At 45.5% G+C, this 20997-nt stretch overlaps 1 protein-coding gene across 1 annotated transcript in view; it reads left to right on the top strand.

The window, feature by feature from the left end:
• LOC134441713 (sorbin and SH3 domain-containing protein 1) overlaps positions 1-20997 on the top strand; it is a 127190-nt gene that overhangs the window by 30471 nt on the left and 75722 nt on the right. Inside the window, exons 2-6 of the mRNA XM_063192103.1 lie at positions 8656-8698; positions 13274-13366; positions 16030-16146; positions 18436-18548; positions 19752-20103. Coding sequence (XP_063048173.1) covers positions 13336-13366; positions 16030-16146; positions 18436-18548; positions 19752-20103 — 613 coding nt within the window. The 5' untranslated portion in view covers positions 8656-8698; positions 13274-13335. The remainder of the gene's footprint in view (positions 1-8655; positions 8699-13273; positions 13367-16029; positions 16147-18435; positions 18549-19751; positions 20104-20997) is intronic.

Raw genomic sequence — 20997 nt, 5'->3', positions numbered from 1 at the left:
GATCAGGGAGGAATTGGGTCCTCTTTACTCTGTATGTATTGAATGTTATTTAGGGCTCTGTCATATGACTTTGTCCCGGGCCCAGCCAAAGCTGCCAGCAGGTCTGGCTTGGGTGTTTGCATATCAGACTGTGAAACGTACCCAATGGTATACTGTGCCTGAGCACTATACTGTAAATGTTTAAAGCAGTAATGTTTAAGGATGGTGTCACTGAATTAAGAGCAGAGTTGAGAAATGTCCGGCACAGTGTCTGGTATCAGGCATGAGACAGAAGGGGACACAGTTTAACATTTGCTAGGAGACATGCAATAAACTTGGAAATGTTTTGGTTATCTCTGGGGTGAAGCTAGTTTGTGCTTTATCCCTTTGATGCAAAGCCTCCATTATAAGCTGATGTTACCAAATCGTAAGGCCGGCCTCATCTTTGACTTATGACGCTCTGTAATGTCATAGCAATGTTGTTGATGGCTGTCTGTGATGTCATAGCAATCTTATGATGTTGGCTAGTTTTTTTCAGCGAACAGCGAGTCAGATCGCTGGCTATCTTATCTGCACTACGACGGACGACAGGTGATTAAGAGTGGTAGATTTAAGTGATATATCCCAATATATACAGTAAGTCCCATCCCAGTATATAAGACCCAGTGATATATATAAATATACACAGTATAGTAAAACCCAGTGATGTATCCCAATACATAAGTCCCAATGTTTAAGTCCAATGATATAGGCCTATACTGATAGATAAGACTGTTAAGAGAATTAGACAATTTTGTATATAATTACCAATAAATGCACAAGGACAAGAGCAGTACGATTTTACGCTTTGGCCAAAGGGAGAGGAAGGTCCCTTTTATTAAATGGATTCATAATTCCTTAAATTATAGGGATGTATAATTATTCTTACAAAGACCCAGAGATATAGCCCTATATATAAGTCGCAATGACATATCCCGATATACAAGTCCCAGTGGCAGATTATTAGCATTTCTGAGTTGTGATAGTGTGTGTTCTGCATACAGTAGTGCTTAATTTCTGAGTTGTGATAGTGTGTGTTCTGCATATTACTTCATTTCCGAGTTGTGATAGTGTGTGTTCTGCATATTACTTCATTTCCGAGTTGTGATAGTGTGTGTTCTGCATAGAGCTTCTGGGGGCAGCTGTGGTGTAACGGTTAGGGACTTGGTCTTTCCATCCGGGGGTTGTAAGTTCGAATCCCACCTGGCCTCTCCCTACACCTGCATCCATGGCTGAAGTAACCTTGAGCAAGGCACCTAACCTCACATTGCTCCAGGGACTGTAACCAATACCCTGAAAAATAGTAGCCTAAATGTAAGTCGCTCTGTATAAAAGCGTCTGCTTAATGCAATGCAATGTAATGTAAAAGCTTCCTGGAAGTAAGCAGCATCCAACTCCATTGGCTGGCTCGGGTTTGCTTCATCTAGGCACGTTTCCCTCGCCCACAAGTCTCTGTCATTTTGGATCGTGTTTCAGCGTGAAACAGAAGTAGTGACGTGATGTGATACTGTCTTCATTAGTGGGATGCGGAGGTCACCGTCTCTTTTATGTATGACCACATTCACGCGCGCCATGTTAAAATGATTGAATCTGTAACCTTATTCCCACGAGGCGTCCCTGCAGACAGTTCATGTTGTGTTTTGAGGTCAGCTTCGCCTGTCAGTCAAACCAAGAATGTTTGATTTTTATGAATTACTGTACGTATAGCATGATGATGTTGCAAAAGCACCCATCAGATACAAATGTGATTTTCTAGAAATGCTTTGAATGTACTGTTACAATAGGGCTAATGGTACGCTGCTAACTGTCCTCCTGAAATGTGGATGTGTAAGTGTGTGTGGACAAGCTCTATAGCACAGTAATCTACCTCATCAGGTTGTTTTCCTTGTAATTGGCTGTCTACTATGGCTTTTATCATATGATGTTTGTGAATAATCCAGCAGTACCATACAGGCTGTAGCCTCTTACTGCAGATGGGGTCGCCGGCGGGCCTATTCACTATTTGTTGAAAATACTCAACTACATCATAACAACATCGCTATGACAGTACCGAGAGCCTTAAAGTGATACTGTCCCATTTTTGGAAATAAGCTCATATTACACCTCCCCTTGAGTTAAATAATTGTGTTTTACCTTTCTCCTGTACTTTCTCTGAGTATGGCAGTGCAAATTTTACCTCCATGCTAGCAGTTGAAATAGCTAGCGGCTAACTGGTCTCATAGGACTTGTTAGGTATGGGAATATATGGGTCTACTTTATTTCATTGCGCATTGATAGTGATTGTTTTAATAGTAATATGCACATGCGCATTAGTCTGTATGGAGTTTTCACAAGTTCACTAAACGAGCCACGGCTCGTTAAATGGCAACTCTTGTGTCCGTGCTTTATTGTAGCACATAAGGTTGAATGTGTGTGTGTAACTTACAACCGAGTAATAACTGCATACACAACAATTGGCGACGAGGATCTGTGAAGAATCCAAGCGGAGCTTGACTTTAACTCGTGAGGAAAGTGGAGAAACTTCGACGGCGAGAAGAGTACCCACCGAGAGCGCGTGAGTGATGTTCTCTGGCGAGCTAAACTGCTATTGACTGTGATAGAAGCTAGCACATTGAAACGCGGAGGAAAATGTCACAAAATCAGCCAAACCCGACGGTAAATACCGCACCAACCATGGCAGGGATAATCGGAAGAATGAACAGTTTTGATAGTGCGGCGGAGGACTGGACAACATACATTGAGAGGTTGGATCAGTACTTTGTTGCAAACGACATTCCAAACAGCAAAAAGGTAGCTGTACTGCTTAGTGTAATGGGAGCTAAGACATATAATTTGCTGCGCAGCCTAATGACTCCAGATAAACCTGCTGATAAGTCGTACACAGCCATTGTTACTGCGTTAGAGACTCATCTGAATCCGAAGCCTCTCGTCATCGCTGAGCGTTTTAAATTTCATAAACGAAACCAGTTGAAGACAGAGTCTATTGCTGAATTCGTGGCAGAGTTGAGGAGACTGTCTGAGCATTGTTCATTTGGAAGAAATCTATTAGATTCACTGCGAGACAGATTTGTGTGCGGGCTGATCAACGAAAATATACAGAAAAGGCTGTTAACAGAAAAAGACCTGACGCTGAAACGTGCCATTGAGCTCGCGACGTCAATGGAAGCTGCTGCCAAAGGCGCTACCGAGCTGCAACAGCAGATGGCGCAAGAATGCCATGTACACGAGTGCAATGTGCACAAGATAGACAAAAGACAACAGAAAAGTGATGCATGTTATCGCTGTGGCAAGAAGTCACACACTCCAGCTGAATGTTGGTTTAAAGATAAAGAATGCAACAAATGCCAGAAAACAGGTCACATACAGAAAATGTGCAAAACCAAAATGAGAGAAAAAGTGAAAGAGAAAAAGTTCCACAAACGAAAAGATAAACAAAGAGAAATGCATGACATTGAAACTTGCTCTTCTGACACAGATAGTGCACAAGACCTAGCCTGCTTTGATGTATGCTCATTGAAAAGACCCAACAGGGGAATTATATGGGTTTCACCTAAAGTGGAGGGGAAAACACTGACCATGGAGTTAGATACTGGATCTGCATTGTCAGTCATCTCCAAAAAGGATTACCAGGCACACTTCTCACATCTAAAATTACAGTCTACTGATGTAATGCTCAAAACTTACACAGGGGAGCGCATAGCCCCAATGGGCGTGGTCAAGGTGAAGGTACACTACAGCGATCAACGCCATGTGCTGTCCCTGTATGTTGTTGAGAGAGGAGGTGCACCCCTGTTTGGCCGTGAATGGCTTTGTGAGATACAATTGGATTGGCAGTCAATTAAAGAAATGCAAGCAACAGTGACCAAAAAGCAGAGCACCGGCTCTACAACTGAAAAATTGAATAAAATACTTACCAATGCAGGTGAAGTGTTTCAAGATGGCATAGGCACACTTAAACACCTGAAAGCCCAGATTGTGCTGGAAGATGACGCTGTTCCCAAATTCCACAAGGCGCGCCAGGTTCCATACGCTCTCCGCCCCAAAGTGGAAAATGAACTCCAAAGGCTGGAAAATGAGGGCATCTTATCGAAAGTGGACTGGTCTGAATGGGCAATGCCAATAGTGCCAGTGGTAAAGGGAAATGGCTCAGTACGCCTCTGTGGAGATTTCAAGGTCACAGTCAATCCGGTCCTGAAGGCGGAACAGTACCCTCTACCGCGTATTGATGACATCTTTGCAGCTCTGGGCCAAGGTAAGCGATTCTCCAAGATTGACCTAGCACAAGCGTACTTACAGATGGAGATGGAGGAGTCGTCTAAAAAGTACTTGACCATCAATACCTCCAAAGGTCTCTATCAGTACAACCGCCTGGTCTTCGGCATCGCTTCAGCACCGGCAACCTGCAGAAAGCAATGGAGCATGTCCTACAGGGCATACCGAATACACAGTGCTATTTGGATGACATAGTCATTACAGGAGAAAATGACGACGCACACCTTGAAAATCTGGAAAAAGTGCTCAAAAGATTGGATGAATTTGGATTACGGGCCAACAAAGCAAAATGTGAATTCTTTCAAGATGAAATTGAATACTGTGGCCACAAAATGGTCAAAAACGGGCTACACAAATGCAAAGACAAAATTGACGCTGTATTGAAGGCCCCACCTCCACAGAATGTTTCTCAACTGAGATCTTTCTTGGGCCTAGTAAATTATTACCGAAAATTCTTGCCCAACCTGTCCTCAGTGCTACACCCCTTGAATTGCTTACTCCAACTTGGCAATAAGTGGCACTGGTCCCAGGACTGTGAAAAGGCCTTCAAGCAAGCAAAGGAGTTAGTGACATCAGACAATGTCTTAACTCACTATGACCCCCAAGTGCCTCTCAAGCTAGCATGTGATGCTTCGCCTTACGGAATCGGAGCCGTGCTATCACACCGATTCAGTGATGGAACAGAGCGACCAATAGCATTTGCCTCCCGATCTCTGAATACAGCTGAGCGTAACTATGCGCAAATTGACAGAGAAGCTCTTAGTCTGGTCTGGGGAGTGAAAAAGTTCAACCAATATCTTTATGGTAAGCACTTTACCCTCCTCACGGATCATAAACCCCTTGTTTCCATCTTTAATCCAGCTAAGGGAGTGCCAGCCATGGCCGCTGCACGACTGCAACGGTGGGCTTTGTTCCTGAGTGCTCACACCTACAGCATTGAGTACAAGGGCACACAACATCATGGGAACGCTGACGGGCTGTCCCGTTTGCCACTACAAGTCGCACCACCAGTAAAGACCAAGGAAGCTGTGGATATGTTCCAGATGGCACAAGTGGATCCTCTATATTTTGAGGGAGGAGTGGATCCACAAGTGGATCCTCTACCAGTCACAAGTGAGGAGATCGCACGAGAGACAGGCCGCGACCCTGTCTTGTCCAAAGTCTACGAGTTGACGCTGAAAGGCTGGCCACGCCACGGTGACTCATCCTTACCGGGCTATTCAAGTCGACGAGAACAGCTCACAGTGCATCAAGGATGCATTTTGTGGGGGGCGAGGGTAGTCATACCACCGAAGCTGCGCCAGAGGGTTCTCACTGTGATACATGAGGGACACTTAGGCGTGGTGAAAATGAAAGGCCTCGCAAGGAGCTTTGTATGGTGGCCTGGAATCGATGAAAAGCTTGAAGAACTAGCCAAGACATGCTATGGGTGTCAACAGACCCAAAAGTCTCCACCAACAGCCCCACTGCATGTGTGGGAATGGCCTACAAAACCATGGCAACGTGTGCACATTGACTACGCAGGACCTTTCCTTGACCACATGTACCTAGTCGTTGTTGATGCGCACTCAAAGTGGCCTGAGGTTTTCTGCACAAAGACCGCAACCTCTGCAAAGACAGTTGAACTCTTACGGGCCCTGTTCGCACGCACAGGCCTTCCGCATCAGATCGTGAGTGACAACGGAACACCTTTCACCGCCGAAGAGTTTCAGCGCTTTGTTAGAAAGAACGGCATACAACACACCACCATTGTGCCGTACCATCCAGGTTCTAACGGCCAAGCTGAACGTTTCATTCAAACTTTCAAACATTCAATAAAGGCCATGGATAAAGACACAGCATTGCTGCGGCAGAAGATTGCAAACTTTTTGCTGGCCTATCGCAACAGCACCCATGCTGTAACAGGACAGACCCCTGCTATGCTCTTCCTAGGGCGTCCCCTGCGATCACGCTTAGACTTACTGAAACCCAGTCTACAGCAACATGTACAGAAGAAACAGTCTGAATCTGCTCTCCGATCCCAGACACGCTCATTGCGTACATTCCAAGTGGGACAACAGGTGATAGCCAAAGACTACCGCAATAAAGGACAAAAGTGGCAGACTGGCACCATCGTTTCACAAACAGGACCGTTGACATACCAAGTAAAAGTCGGGCAGGACCTAGTGTGGCGTAGACACGTGGATCAGCTGTCGACAAGCGTAGATGCCAACGATACGCCATTACATGGTGACTTCGAGTTCAGTGACGAAGCCCAAGACACCGGCGGCCCTGAAGATGATGCAGGTGGCTCTGCACCCGCGTCACCTGTTCCGCAACGTCCTGCTGTGAACCCTGTTCCTCAACGTCCTGCTGTGAACCCTGTTCCGCAAAGTCCTACTGCGAACACCTCACCAGTGAGAGGTTACCCAGAAAGGATTAGGAGACCTCCCGAGAGATTCCAGGACTGAGACAGATTGAGAGTAGATAAATAGTTAGGGTTTAGTTAGTTTTAGTTATTAATATTCAGGTAAAGCAGTTAAGTTAAATGGGGATATCAATGCTGGAAGGGAGGATTGTTACTGTATGTATGGGAATATATGGGTCTACTTTATTTCATTGCGCATTGATAGTGATTGTTTTAATAGTAATATGCACATGCACATTAGTCTGTATGGAGTCTTCACAAGGTCACTAAAGGAGCCACGGCTCGTTAATGGCAACTCTTGTGTCCGTCCTTTATTGTAGCACATAAGGTTGAATGTGTGTGTGTAACTTACAACCGAGTAATAACTGCAAACACAACAGGACTCAATGTTAACTGCTAGCTTGGTGGTGAAATTTGCACTGCTATAACCAGAAAACGGTTGAAAGTACAGCAGAACGGTAACCCTTTTATTCAACTCAAGGGGAGGTGTAATATGAGCTTATTTTTTTTTAAAAAAATGGGACAGTATCACTTTAAGTAACAGATTAAGACATAACCATTACAATGTTGGTGACAATAAGGTTATAACATAGGCTCTGCGCTAAGGGGTTAAAATGTTACAGACTTTTAGACTTCATATTTGCCTTTGCCTTTGCCTTTGGGTCAAGCACCTCAGGCCACTTGAGGTGGATGTGTGTAGTTAAGGCCTCCTACACGGTTTGAAAGTCTCTCCACACTTCCTTATTTCAGTCTTTCTCCTCAGCTCTCTTTTCCCACTCTCTCTCTCTCACTCTCTCCTGCTCACCCTCCATCTCTCCTTCCCTCCCTCCTCATTCTCATCTCTTCTTCTTCTTCCCCTGCTCATCCTCCTCTCTTCTCCGCTCTCTCTTTTCCCTCCCTCTCTTCTGCTCACCCTCCATCTCTCCTTCCCTACCTCCCTCCCTCATCCTCCTCTCTTCTTCCTCCCCTCCTCATCCTCCCCTCTTCTCCACTCTCACTGTGAGTGGAGTGTGTGTGAACGCTCTCTGCATTTTTAATTACAGTAATAGTGGTGTGCTGGGAGTCTGGCCAGCAGGAACACAGAGCTGCTCAATGGAGGATTAGACAAGGACCTCCTGTCAAGGCTGTCATAACTCCCATCTATTCTCTCTCTCTCTTTCTCTTTCTCTCTCTCTCTCTCTCTCTCTCTCTCTCTCTCTCTCTCTCTCTCTCTCTCTCTCTCTCTCTCTCTCTCTCTCTCTCTCTCTTTCCCACCCTCTCTTTCTCTCTTTCCCACCCTCTCTTTCTCTCTCCCTACCCCTTTCCCTCCTCCTCTCTCTACCCCCTCTCCTCTCTCTCTCTCTGTCCCTCTCCTTTTCTACCTTTCTCTCTCTTCCTCCCTCTCTCCACTCTTCCCCTCGCTCTCTCCCCCCACTCTATACCCCTTGTCCTCCTATCCTCCTCCTCTCTCTCTCTCTCTCTCTCTCTCTCTCTCTCTCTCTCTCTCTCTCTCTCTCTCTCTCTCTCTCTCTCTCTCTCTCTCTCTCTCTCTCTCTCTCTCTCCACCATATTCTATTCCTTCCCCCCTATTCTTTTGCATACATGTAATGCTTGGCATTGGCCAAGTGGATCCTTTGGCCTAGAAAAAATCATGAGAATAATAAATAATCACATCAAAGATCAATTTTGTCAAGCTGAAGTTGGTAAATTATGCTGTGACTTATTCAAACATTTGGGGTGTTGGGGATGAGAGATGCTTTTGAGAGTGAGCGAGAGAGTGAAAGTGATATAGGTTAATCTTGTAATCTTGTGTTTAGACAAAGCTGGTCTATATTTTGGCGTTTGTATTCTTGAAAATGGCTGTTCTAAATATATGTATCTCTCTCTCTCCCTCTCTCCCTCTCTCCCTCCTCTCCCTCCCCCTACCCCCCCCCCCCCCACACACACACACACACCCTCTCTCTCTCTCTCTATTCCAGGGCTCTCCTGCAGAGGGCGCTAAGGGTTTTGAAGGTGTTCACAGTAAGTGGGCTGCTGCATATTCATTGATTTTCACTTGAGCCTTTTTTATATGGCCAATAAACGTCATTATGTGTAGTGCTGTTGTAATGATGTTTAATGCGAAGCAAGCACACACACACACACACACACACACACACACACACACACACACACACACACACACACACACACACACACACACACACACACACACACACACACACACACACACACACACACACACACACACACACACACACACACACACACACACAGCCTGCAGCAGTTGCTCGCTGCTCCTATACAATAGTCTGATTTATACGTCTGGTTTGCCACAGATCCACTGCCATTACTCTAAATGTGTCAGTGAGCTCAATTTTTCAGTGTGATAATTAATTTCTCACACACAAGCACACACACACACACACACACACACACACACACACACACACACACACACACACACACACACACACACACACACACACACACACACACACACACACACATACACACACACACACACGCACGCACACGCTCACTAAGGATGAGAATGGGAATGAGAAAGAGAACAAGAGAGGGATAGAGAGAGAGAGAAGAGAATACTACTGTTTACTCCCTCCTCCAAATGTGTATAGATATATAAAGAGGCACAATAGAGGCACAATAGTCCCCATTTCAATAAATGAGGTGCTGATCTGGATGAGAGCCCAGAGGATGTTGTGCTGTATTGTCTGGCCGTGCCGAGGTGATGAATGCTAGATTGGCCATCTGGCATAGTGGGCATGTCCCGGTGGGCCCCGCACCCTTGTGGGCCCCTATGTTCAGAAATGTAACAAAAAAAAGAACATATATATATTTTTTACATTTCTGAAAATAGGGGCCCACAATGGTGCAGGGCCCACCGCTGAGTCAGTTCTGCACCGCTAATTATAAGGTGCCCGTTTAAGCCTAAAGTGCCCGTTCCCTATTTCTCCCCCAATCCAGCCCTGGAAGTGATGAATGTGGTGGCCAGATCTCCCGAGCAGAAGACACTGACCCCACTGTCCCTGTATTGTCTCTGGGCCCCTTTTGTCTTATCGCCATGGCCCTGTCTCTATTTAGCTCTCTCTTTCTCTCTCCATTCTTCTATATCTCTCTCTACATCCCTCCGTCCCGCACATGCACGCAGATCCCTCACTTCCCTGTCACCATCTGTCATTGGGTGTCACACATCAGCATCTTCTCTGTGACAATGATGACGCATGTCCTCTAACTTCGCCTCAGCTCTGTGTCTACCCTGCTGGTTCTTTCTTTTCTCTCTGCTCTCTCTTTTTCTTTCCCTCTTTGTTTCTTCCTTTCTGTCTGTCTGTCTGTCTGTCTGTCTGTCTGTCTGTCTGTCTGTCTGTCTGTCTGTCTCTCTCTGTCCCTCTCTCTGTCTCTCTGCCTCTATCCCCCCCTGTACGGTCCCCCTAAAAAGCCTTTTCATTTGCTTCTGCCAGCCACAACCTCGAATGAACACTATTAGAGCAGAACTTGCTGTTCTTTTAATAGTGTGCGGCCAAAAGTGCATTTGTATTCTGGTGGCAGGAGATGCTGTGCACTGCCGCGTCATGTGAGGTGGCCCTCTCTCCCACCCTCCTTGTCCTCCCTCCCTCCCTCCCTCCTTCTCCTCCCTCCCATCCTCCTTTCCTACCTAGCTCCCTCCCTCCTTCTCCTCCCTCCCATCCTCCTTTCCTACCTAGCTCCCTCCCTCCTTGTCCTGTCTCCCTCCCTCCCTCCTTCTCCTCCCTCCCTCCCTCCTTTCCTACCTAGCTCCCTTCTTTCGTATCTCCCTCCCTCCTTTCCTACCTCCCTCCCTCCTTCTTTTCCCTCTCTCCCTGCCTGCTGTCACTGCTACTGCCACCCAGCTGCTTTGCCATTCGCTACCTGAGTCACCCTCTATGGGCTCTGCAGGAGTCTGGATCAGGATCTATTTAACTTGTTTTGGTTTTTTCACATTTTGACTTTTTATTCAGTTACGGAAAGGGCAGCAGAGAAAGTCATAGTGCCGAAAACAGATTTTGCAGCGTGGGGCACATTAGATGCAGGTGGATGTTGTAATGTTTGTGGCAAAGATTTTATTTCAGTCTGAGCTGTGTCATGTGTCTCTGGGAAGGTCAACTATGACAAAACACTATACATTCATATATACAGTACGTACATACATACATACATACATACATACATACATACATACATACATACATACATACATACATACATACATACATACATACATACATACATACATACATACATACATACATGCAGTACATACATGCATACATAATATGCATACATACATTCATACATACATACATACATACATACATACATACATACATACATACATACATACATACATACATACATACATACAGTACACATAATATGCATACATACATTCATACATAGGCTACATACATACATACATACATACATACATACATACATACATACATACATACATACATACATACATACATACATACATACGTGTACATACATACGTGTACATACATACATACATACATACATACATACATGCATACATGCATACATGCATAGATACATACAAACATCCATACAGTACATACGTACAGTACATACATACATCTGTAAATATGTATGAACATGAAGGGTAGACAGACAGATAGACAGACAGACATGTACTTGTAAGACAACATACACCTTAAGTCATGGCTGTCATAACCCATCAGTAAGCCCCTAGAGCAGGGGTGGCCAACCAGTCGGAGACCAAGAGCCACATTTTGTAATGTGTCACAGCAAAGAGCCACATCGGCACACAAACATCACGCGGGCATATAAACATGCGCCCACCAACATGGGCATCACCCATCCTTCTCGCACCACAGACCAGCATAGGCCTACACAACACATGGGCATGAACATCAACCATCTCTTCTTTTCTCACACACACACACACACACACACACACACACACACACACACACACACACACACACACACACACACACACACACACACACACACACACACACACACACACACACACACAATGTGTCAGATTGATGTTACACTCCAACTTAATGGCCTGACTACAATCCTGAATATAAGATTATTATTTTTTTTACTGCTTCAATTGTTTGGGGGAAAAGGGGTTTTCAAGATAATGTTGTTTTACATAAGAAGACAAGGGTACACAGGTCAAAATTATGTTCATAAATTCTTTTATATTTTATTAAAACACGTTTCTCAGCATAATTTCCATGACCACTCTTTATAACAGAGCACGAAGTAACGCGGCACAAAGATTCTCCGCCTCTCTTAGCTCATTCGGGGGTTAGGCGCACAGGCACCGCTGTCTTGCGCTCAGATGATCATTGGATGTCTGACAACACCATCCAAAATTAACAAGGTGGTTCGTCAAATCGCCGTTCATTTTCCATATTAATGTTTCAGCGGGTGCTCCAGTGGGCCAGGGGAAAAACCAAAGTTTTCTTTTTGAGACTAAACTGAGAGCGGACAAGCGACAAGTCGATTAAAATAGTTTCCTACCTGCACGCTGTCTGCCCGCGCCGCTTTGACAATGGCTACGATAGACGACCACGGCCGACATTCACAGCGAAAACCAGGATAGAACATTATTTATGGCGCTATTTTGTCTATAGCCCGCAAAAATAATAAGATTTTAAACCAAAAACATAATTTTACATTCGGGTCAATAGCCATGAACACTCCTCCTAACAGAGCGCAGAGCTGGCTACGCAGGACAGAGATTCTCGGCGCAGCTCTGCTCCAGACGCCTTTCTCTTCACATAGTTTGCACATTTATAACCGCCATATCCGAGCGATAGAATCTACAAATACGGACAGCACATTTTCTTGACCTTATTGAGGAGTGATGGCCAAATATTTCAGGTTAAAACATTTTTGCCGCTATTTTGTCTAGTCAGCGAAAGACGCGGTCAGTTTTTAAAGCGCTATTTTTAGAATATAGGCTTAAATCACGTCTTGTATTTGCAGTAGGCCTAACAAATGTCACACGCCAACTTGATCATTCAGGACACATTTAGGCAAGGCCTTCTGCAGTACCAAGACCACGTGTGTGCGCAATTCCAATGCATATTTTCTATAAGACGTAAACACAAACTTGGACATGAACGCAAGAGCCGCAATACACCAGGCAAAGAGCCGCATGCGGCTCGAGAGCCGTGGGTTAGCCACCTATGCCCTAGAGCAACACCAGTCTGTCAGTAGGCTTGGTGACAGCTATTTGGCATGTGTGCAACAGCAAAGCCACGTACAGTACAGTACAGCACACGGCTACAGTAGCATAACATTGTTATAGTGAGCAAACACAAAAAAGACAACCAACCAGCCGCTAAACCCCCTGAACCTGCTTCAGCCGCCTGCCTGCCTCACCCAAAGGCGAGGTGCTTGTTTATGCTACGTACTGTACACACACCCAGTTGACTTTGACTTCTTCTGACAGCTACTTGCTGTCACTGTCACTGTCACTGCCACTGTCACCGTCACGGGCATAAACACTCTGAGTGCCGTACTGTACCGTGTCTTCTCTTTATCTTTCAGGAGGGCCGCTCATCAACCGTCCTCGCACGGTCTCTGCGGTGAGAGTGACTCCATTGCCCAGCATGAAGAGCTCCCCTGAGTTAGTCTCGTCAGGTGAGTGAGGTCTGACATTGCAATCTTTCTTTTCTCTACTGTGTTCTGCTACGGAGATTTACCGTCACTTCACAGTCACGCTGTTTTCCCTTGCTCACACTGTCACACTGCTTTCTCTTGCTCACACTGTCACACTGTTTTCTCTTGCCCACTATCTCACTTTCTCATGTTTCTTCATTCTCTCTCTCTTGCTCCCTCTCTCTCTCTCTCTCTCTCTCTCTCTCTTGCTCCCTCTCTCTCTCTCTCTCTCTCTCTCTCTCTCTCTCTCTCTCTCTCTCTCTCTCTCTCTCTCTCTCTCACACACACACACACACACACACACACACTCTCCACTCCTCCCCTCTTAGTTCTCTGTTTCCGCCTCTCTGCTAATGGACCAGCATGTTTAATCTCTAAGATGTACACAGCAAAAAGCTTCTGTCTTATCTTTTATCTTACGTAATCGCTACTCCTAAGATATTTTTATCTTTGAATTCAATAATGGTCACTATCACTGCTACATAACATGTTGTAAATCACACCAAGATAATGTGGAGCATTACCATTATACAGTAAAGCCTCAGTGTTACTAAGCAGGCTACGCCGGATGACTTGGATTGACTATGGAAACATTAAGTCTCAGTACAGTATTGTTGTCACTGATGACATTGACATTATGACATTCTGGTGAATGAATGATAAGGTCATAAGGACCGAAACGGCAGCAGCACAGCGCTTGTAAAGACTTGTCCCCAGTGGACTGCCATAGAGCTAACGCCAGTGTCCTGACTCACTTACTCCACTGGAACTGGTCACTAGACTTGAACTCACTTTATTGATGTGGCATTTTGTTTTACATGGCATTGTATTACAGTAAAATAAGCCGATGCATTTATCCAAATTGGCATACGTACAAGCATTACATTTTTGTTACACTTTTATCCAAAGCGACTTACAATGGCGGATGTAAGCATACACATACGACTTAGCAGATACAAAAGTGCACAGGAAATATACAGAACACAACAATAGGTGCAAATGCCAAATGGGGTTAGGTTTGTTTTTTTAGAGTCTACCAGGTCTGGGCCAGTTCAAGCATCAGTGCTGTAAATTGAGAGATATAATCAGGAGCAAACGATAAACAGTAGTGTACAGAATATACAGGCCAAGCAGGGTTAGTGTACCCTGGTACTGACCATCCCATAATACTACAATTTCATTTCGTATACGAAATGAGACATGGTCAGTACCTGGCTTGGGTTAGTGCGTATGACCAGGGTTCTTTGTTCTATTCACCCCTTAGCGCAGAGCTCATGTTAACCTTACTGTTACCCGAAATTGTAATTACCATGTCTTTATCTGTTACTCATGGCTCTCTGTAATGTCATAGGACTGTTGTTATGATGTAGTTCAGTGTTTTCAGCAAAGAGTGAAGTGGCCCATTGATGGGCCCATCTGCAGTAAGAGGGCTACTACAGTGTACAAAAGTCATGACAGTTGTAGTTGTTGCACAATGTGATATTCATTCTCCACACTTCATAGACTGCCATAGAGATTGAGAAATAGCCTTTGAAGCATAAGGGTGCTTTCATATAATGATGAGCAGTTACAGAGTAATGACATTTGCTATATGGACTTGGATATTAATTAAATTCAATGCCCCAGTCCTGTATGAGGCAACCCCTGTTATAATGAAATGATCAAGCTGGCAATGCATGTAGCCCCGTAATGCACGCCGTTCCACCAGTGCAACGTTGTGTAATAGTCATTGAAAAGTGAACTACCATAGTACTGCACTACTTTGATTTAACACAGGGCCTTTAGCAATAGGCCTACACTACGACTGTCTGGTAACAGCAAATTTATAACGCTGTGTCTAAATGGGTCTTACTGTTTGTCTGCTGAGGAAGAACATCATTCAAATTACAGCAAAAAAAGAAGAAATTCCTCTCGAGTATGATAGGAAAAGATATTCTATTCGCCTTTCAGTGAAGCGCTTTATGACTTCCTCTTTTCACAGTGTTATTTTTCTGAGGTTAGAAACAAGTAGAGCAGTTCAGACTCCTGCCCTGCAGGCATTGGGGAAAGTCGCACACAAAGGAGCAAACCACAGTAATTAACAAACCCCATACATTGAGCTGCTTGTTGACATTCCTCCTTCCCTTGTGTGCGTGTGTGTGTGTGTGTGTGTGTGTGTGTGTGTGTGTGTGTGTGTGTGTGTGTGTGTGTGTGTGTGTGTGTGTGTGTGTGTGTGTGTGTGTGTGTGTGTGTGTGTGTGTGTGTGTGTGTGTGTGTGTGTACTGTATGTGTGTGTATGTGTGTGTGTGCATGTGTGTCTGTGTTTGTGTAAATACCATACGCAGGGGCGGAGCTATAGGGGGGGCGAGCAGGGCACTTGCCCCTGGGCCCAGGGCCCTCCTGTATTGGTGGGGGGGGGCCTACTGTGAGCTTGGCAAGCTGTATAGGGGGCCCTACACGTGTCTTGCCCTGGGGCCCCGTGTGCTATTGTTCCGCCACTGACCATACGTGAATGTGTGCATACATGCCATGCCTGATTGTGTCTTTCTGTCTTTTCATCCTCTATCTATCCGGCCATCCCTCCATCCTTCTCTCTCTCCGTCCTCTTTCTGCCTCTATGTTTCCCTCCATCCTCCTATCCGTCCGTCCCTCCATGCGGCTGGCAGAGCTAGACCCCACCCGAGTGTGCAAAGGCAAGGGGGCGGTCACCCTGCGCGCCACTCTGGTACAGATCAGTGATGATGACAGCCTTAGCCAAGAGTCTCCTGGGGACCCAGCCAAACGTGAGTAGATGACACCCATTATCCTTTTTTAAATTTTAATTTATTTATATTTTTCAAGTATTTTTGGGGGGCTTTTCGGCCTTTATTATCACAGGACAGTGTGAGAGCAGACAGGAAATGATTGGGAGAGAGAGATGGGGCAGGGCCGGGAAATGACCCCGGCCGGATTCGAACCGGGGTCCCCGTGGGCAATGTAGGTAAGCCCAAATGTGTGAGGTTAGCGCGCTGCGCCACAGCGCCCCCCTGAAACCTATTATCATCATCCGTGTCGAAGCCCATGGGCCATTAATTAGCCCACTTGTTACGCTAAAAAGCCTATTAATACTAATGTGTAATGGCAATAATAACAGAGATTACGATAATGAAGAAATTGCTGCAGATGCAAATTGTTATTACAACCTCGCTCGCATTTCTTTTTTAGAAAACCCTTTTATACCTGGTGGTTACACTATTTTAAAGTTATTTTGTCAGTAGGATATTTGATGCGGTTTAAAGTCGATGTGCATGATATCTATACCATAAAGACTTAATACAGAGCATTAGAGGGACACAGGATGTATAAATGTGTTAAGTGTTTGGTGTATTTCTGGCAAGCACTACTTATAAATCACATGAAGTAGCCATGAGGTCAGTGCAGGGTGTCTCGTGGTGAAATGTAGCTGGCCACGGCAGCCACACACTGTAGATTTTTATCAGCTTTCGAGAAGAAGTTTGCAAGCCCTCAGAGTGTGCTCTCTCTCTCTCTCTCTCTCTCTCTCTCTCTCTCTCTCTCTCTCTCTCTCTCTCTCTCTCTCTCTCTCTCTCTCTCTCTCTCTCTCTCTCTCTCTCTCTCTCTCTCTCGCACACCCGCTTGCTCGTCCTCTCTCTCTCTCTCTCTTGCTTGGTTGTCCTTTCTATTTTTCTCTCTCTCTCTTTCTCTCTCTGTCTCTCTCTCACTCTCTCTCTTGCTTGGTTGTCCTCTCTCTCTCTCTCTCTCTCTCTCTCTCTCTCTCTCTCTCTCTCGCTTGCACGTCCTCCCTCTCTCTCTTCACTGCATGGTTGTAAATTTGAACTAGGGGAGATGTTTGCAGTAAAACATCCTTTCCATGTCTTCCAACCAGGAAAAAGAGAGCAGTAGAGGCCCTAAATCCCCCCTCAGTGCTTCAAAAAATACACTCGCGATCAGCGATGCACAATTCTTTTGGAGTGCATTTAGCTATTAAACAATGGAAAATAAACACAATTTCTCCACAGTAACAGCGATGTTTTTCCAGCGCTTTATTGCGTCGCCTGGCATAACTTCCCGCATAACTCAGAGTTCGTCGTCATATTTTGCAATTCAGCTTTGTCAAAGACCCCCCTTTGTAACCCACCCAAAAGCACCCACTCGAGTCGGGGGGCCAGTGGAACTGCGGGCCCCCAGGAGCGGCGCTGCGGTGTGGGGAGGGATAGGGGAGGAATGGAGTGGGGGGCTGTTTTGTGGCGGCTGGAACTCTAGTGCTGGCGTGGCGACGGTCCAGGGCCTGTGGGGAGATGCTTTAATTGTTGTTGTGGCCGAGCAGAAAGGCCACAGGAACAAACGGGCCCTTACAGTGGGGCCCTGAATGCCCCCCCTTGTTCTCTCTCAGAGAGTTCACAGATTGTGAGAGAATCTTTTTTTCTCTCCCCTTTTCTCTCTCTCTCTCGTTCTTTCTTTCTTTTCCTTTTTTCCCTCATTCTTTTGCCCTAGCTTTCACTCTCTTTCACTTTCTTTCTTTCTCTCCCTCATCACTCATTCTCTCTCTCTCTTTCTATATTCTCTCTTTGCTCTCTCTCTCTCTCTCTCTCTCTCTCTCTCTCTCTCTCTCTCTCTCTCTCTCTCTCTCTCTCTCTCTCTGACCTCCCTTCCTCCCTCCCTCCTTCTACCCATGTGGGAAAATTAGCATTTCTCTCAGTCTCAGATGTTTTATGGGACACATTCAGTTCCTGGTGGTAGTTGGCCGGCGGGGGCCATTCGGCTGGGCGATTCGTTTTAATTGAGGATGAATTGTCTTTCCCCAACCCCTGCCCTCGCTGGAGTGAAGTCGCCTTTGGCAGTGACAGCCAGGAAGCAGCCTGCCAAGTGAAGGTGTTCCTGTTTTTGTCCCTGTTTTGGGTCCCTTTTGGTCCCTTGAGGGCCCCCTGACTTGTGGCGCAGATCAGGAGAGGTTCTACTGACGCGTTCTACTGCTGTGGTTCTGTATTCTACTGTGGGTTCTGGATACTGCTGTGGGTCTGGGTTCTGCTGTGTCTGTGCTGGACTCTGACGGTGCGGTGTTGGGTTGCCCACAGGTGGCTGGCTGGGCGAGGTGAACGGCAACATCTCCGAAAGCGGATCGACAGAGGACGGCCTCAACACTCTGCTGCCTGATTCACCCCAGCACCCGGACATCGCGCCATTCGAGGTACGACACACTGACGACACGACACGACACGACACACCTCTTGTGTTCCTGTCAGCCCCCCCCCCCCTCGCCTCCACGCAGTGAATGCTTTCCCTAATGACGCACTTCATAATTTCTTCAAAAGAACTGACAAAATGGTACTTTGCAAAATCGCCTAGGCATACCTACATATAAAATGATGTACAGATCACAAATGTTGAGGCATTTGAAATTAAAGTTCTTAAGACTTGTTGACTCTGTGTTTCAAAAAACAGACCTTTAAGTGTGTAGAAACTGACATTTCAGTCAATGTGACCTTCATCAGACTTGATTCTTACACACACATAGGCCTACTGCTATGTACCAGGAAACAAATCACCAATAGGTTGACATAATCAATACATTGACACAATCAGCTCAGATATCAGCATGAGACAAGGCACATCAATGCCCTACAAATCATCAATCACACTATTTTCAATGCTGAGTTGCAGCTTACTGTATAGTAACAGTATAATAGTGATACATTATTACTTACACCAACAAACAACAAACAACAACAACAACAACAACAACAACAACAACAACAACAACAACAACAGTATTTGTACATCAACAAGCTTTGATACAGTCTGTCCTCATGCTGTAGCTTGATTGTTTGGCTTATTTTGTAAGCCAATGTAATGTAAGCATAACATGCTGTACCTACAGCAATAGTTATATTTAGTATACTTTATCCATAAACATTTAAATATTTGGTTAAGTTGCTCCACTGGATTCTTCCTGTGTCATGTCACATGGTTTTATATATTTATTTTACTGTACTGTATGTATACAGTTGTTATGATGTTGAGTGTAATATAAGCAAAGCATTATTGAGGTTGTATTTCACATGATCCAAATCAGCAAATACGCATCTGCAGCAAGCAGCTCGACTCAAAGGGCTATGAACTTAGACTGATGTTTTGATATGCATTCTGTATACATTATAGCCTCTGTATCTGTTCCATCTGTATCATTATAGCCTGTCAGAGGTTAGGGAATTTGGGAATTAGATTTTAAGGGTACTTTCATATATAATGATATACGATAACAAAGTTAGGACATTACAGTAGGTTGAACATAATGTATGGAATTATAAATTAAATTCCCCAATCCTACATACAGTGACCAGAGTTCCTTCCTTCCCATCCTGCTCTCTCCTCTATTCTCTCTCCGTCTCAGGCCGAGACACCCTTAAGCAGAGAGGAGAGACTGCAGGAGCAAGCACAACCGGAGCAGGCACAGGAGGTGGTGGCATCGGAGGAGTTGGCACCACAGGAGGTGGTGGTACAGAAGGGGGTGACACGACAGGAGGTGGTGCTGCAGGAGCAGGCACAGGAGGAGGTGGCACAGGAGGAGGTGGCGGAGGTGGCACCACGAGGGCCCACGCCAGAGCCTCCCTCATCCATCTCCCCAGCCCCACCGGCTGCAGCACCTCCCCAGCTGCAGCCCCCCTCCGGCTACCACCCCCCGTCCAGCTACCCCTCCACCACCGCCGTCAACCCCACCATCGTCCTGCTGCAGCATAACCGAGGTACTAGCTCAGACTCCATGGAGTCCACTCTTCAAGTTTCTTTTGTTTATAGTGTCATGACACAGTCATAGAGAAGTCACAAACATTATGTCCATGTCATAAACATTATGGCCATGTCCATAAGACTACCTTTGCCATAACCGAATGTCACTTAAAGGTGGGGTTGCAGGTATGACATTACGTTGGGGGAACTCCCCCAGGATTCAAAGGTTCTACATAGACACATACAGAGCCTGGGGAGCCCCCAACGTGATGTCGTAATAGTGCATATTCTTAAGATGGTTAACCTGCAACGCCACCTTTAAGGCCAACAGTCATAAAATGTTTATGACATGGACATAACGTCTATGATTGTGTCATGACACTATTATGACACTGTAATGACATGCTTATGACAGCGTCAAGTAAAGTGTTACCCTTTTGTTTCAGACATGTTAATTTGTTTCAGACAAGTTTTATTTTGTTTCAGACAAGTTTCTTTTGTGTCAGACATGTGTCAGACATGTCAGGTAAAAAAGTAAAACTTGTACATGTCTGAAACAAAAGAAATTTGAACATTTGATATAACTTTGAGACATAATGAACGTCATACAGCCATGGAGTCCACTGACGCGCTCAGTGAGCCATCAGTCGTCTCGCTACGGTGCCAAGTGTGCTGTGGTTTTGGCAGGCTACAGTCAGTCAAGTGAGCTGCCTTGTGTTGTCTCCGGTTTCTCCTAAATGTCTCTAATCACATAATCCAGTTATGTGATGCGAAGACGCGCTGTGATATGCGTGCTGTGCTGTTGTGTAGTAAGCGTGTGCTGTCTTTATTCATCTCAGCTTGATATCCAGGAGGTCATTTGGGTCGTGTTTCGGTGGTTTCAATTTGCTAAGTGTTGCTGGTAAAGCAGT

The sequence above is a fragment of the Engraulis encrasicolus genome, chromosome 24 (genome assembly GCF_034702125.1).
Source record: "Engraulis encrasicolus isolate BLACKSEA-1 chromosome 24, IST_EnEncr_1.0, whole genome shotgun sequence".
In the NCBI taxonomy this organism is placed as follows: Eukaryota; Metazoa; Chordata; class Actinopteri; order Clupeiformes; family Engraulidae; genus Engraulis; species Engraulis encrasicolus.
The sequence above is the reverse complement of the archived record's forward strand: the minus strand, read 5'-3'. Positions and strand labels throughout refer to the sequence as shown.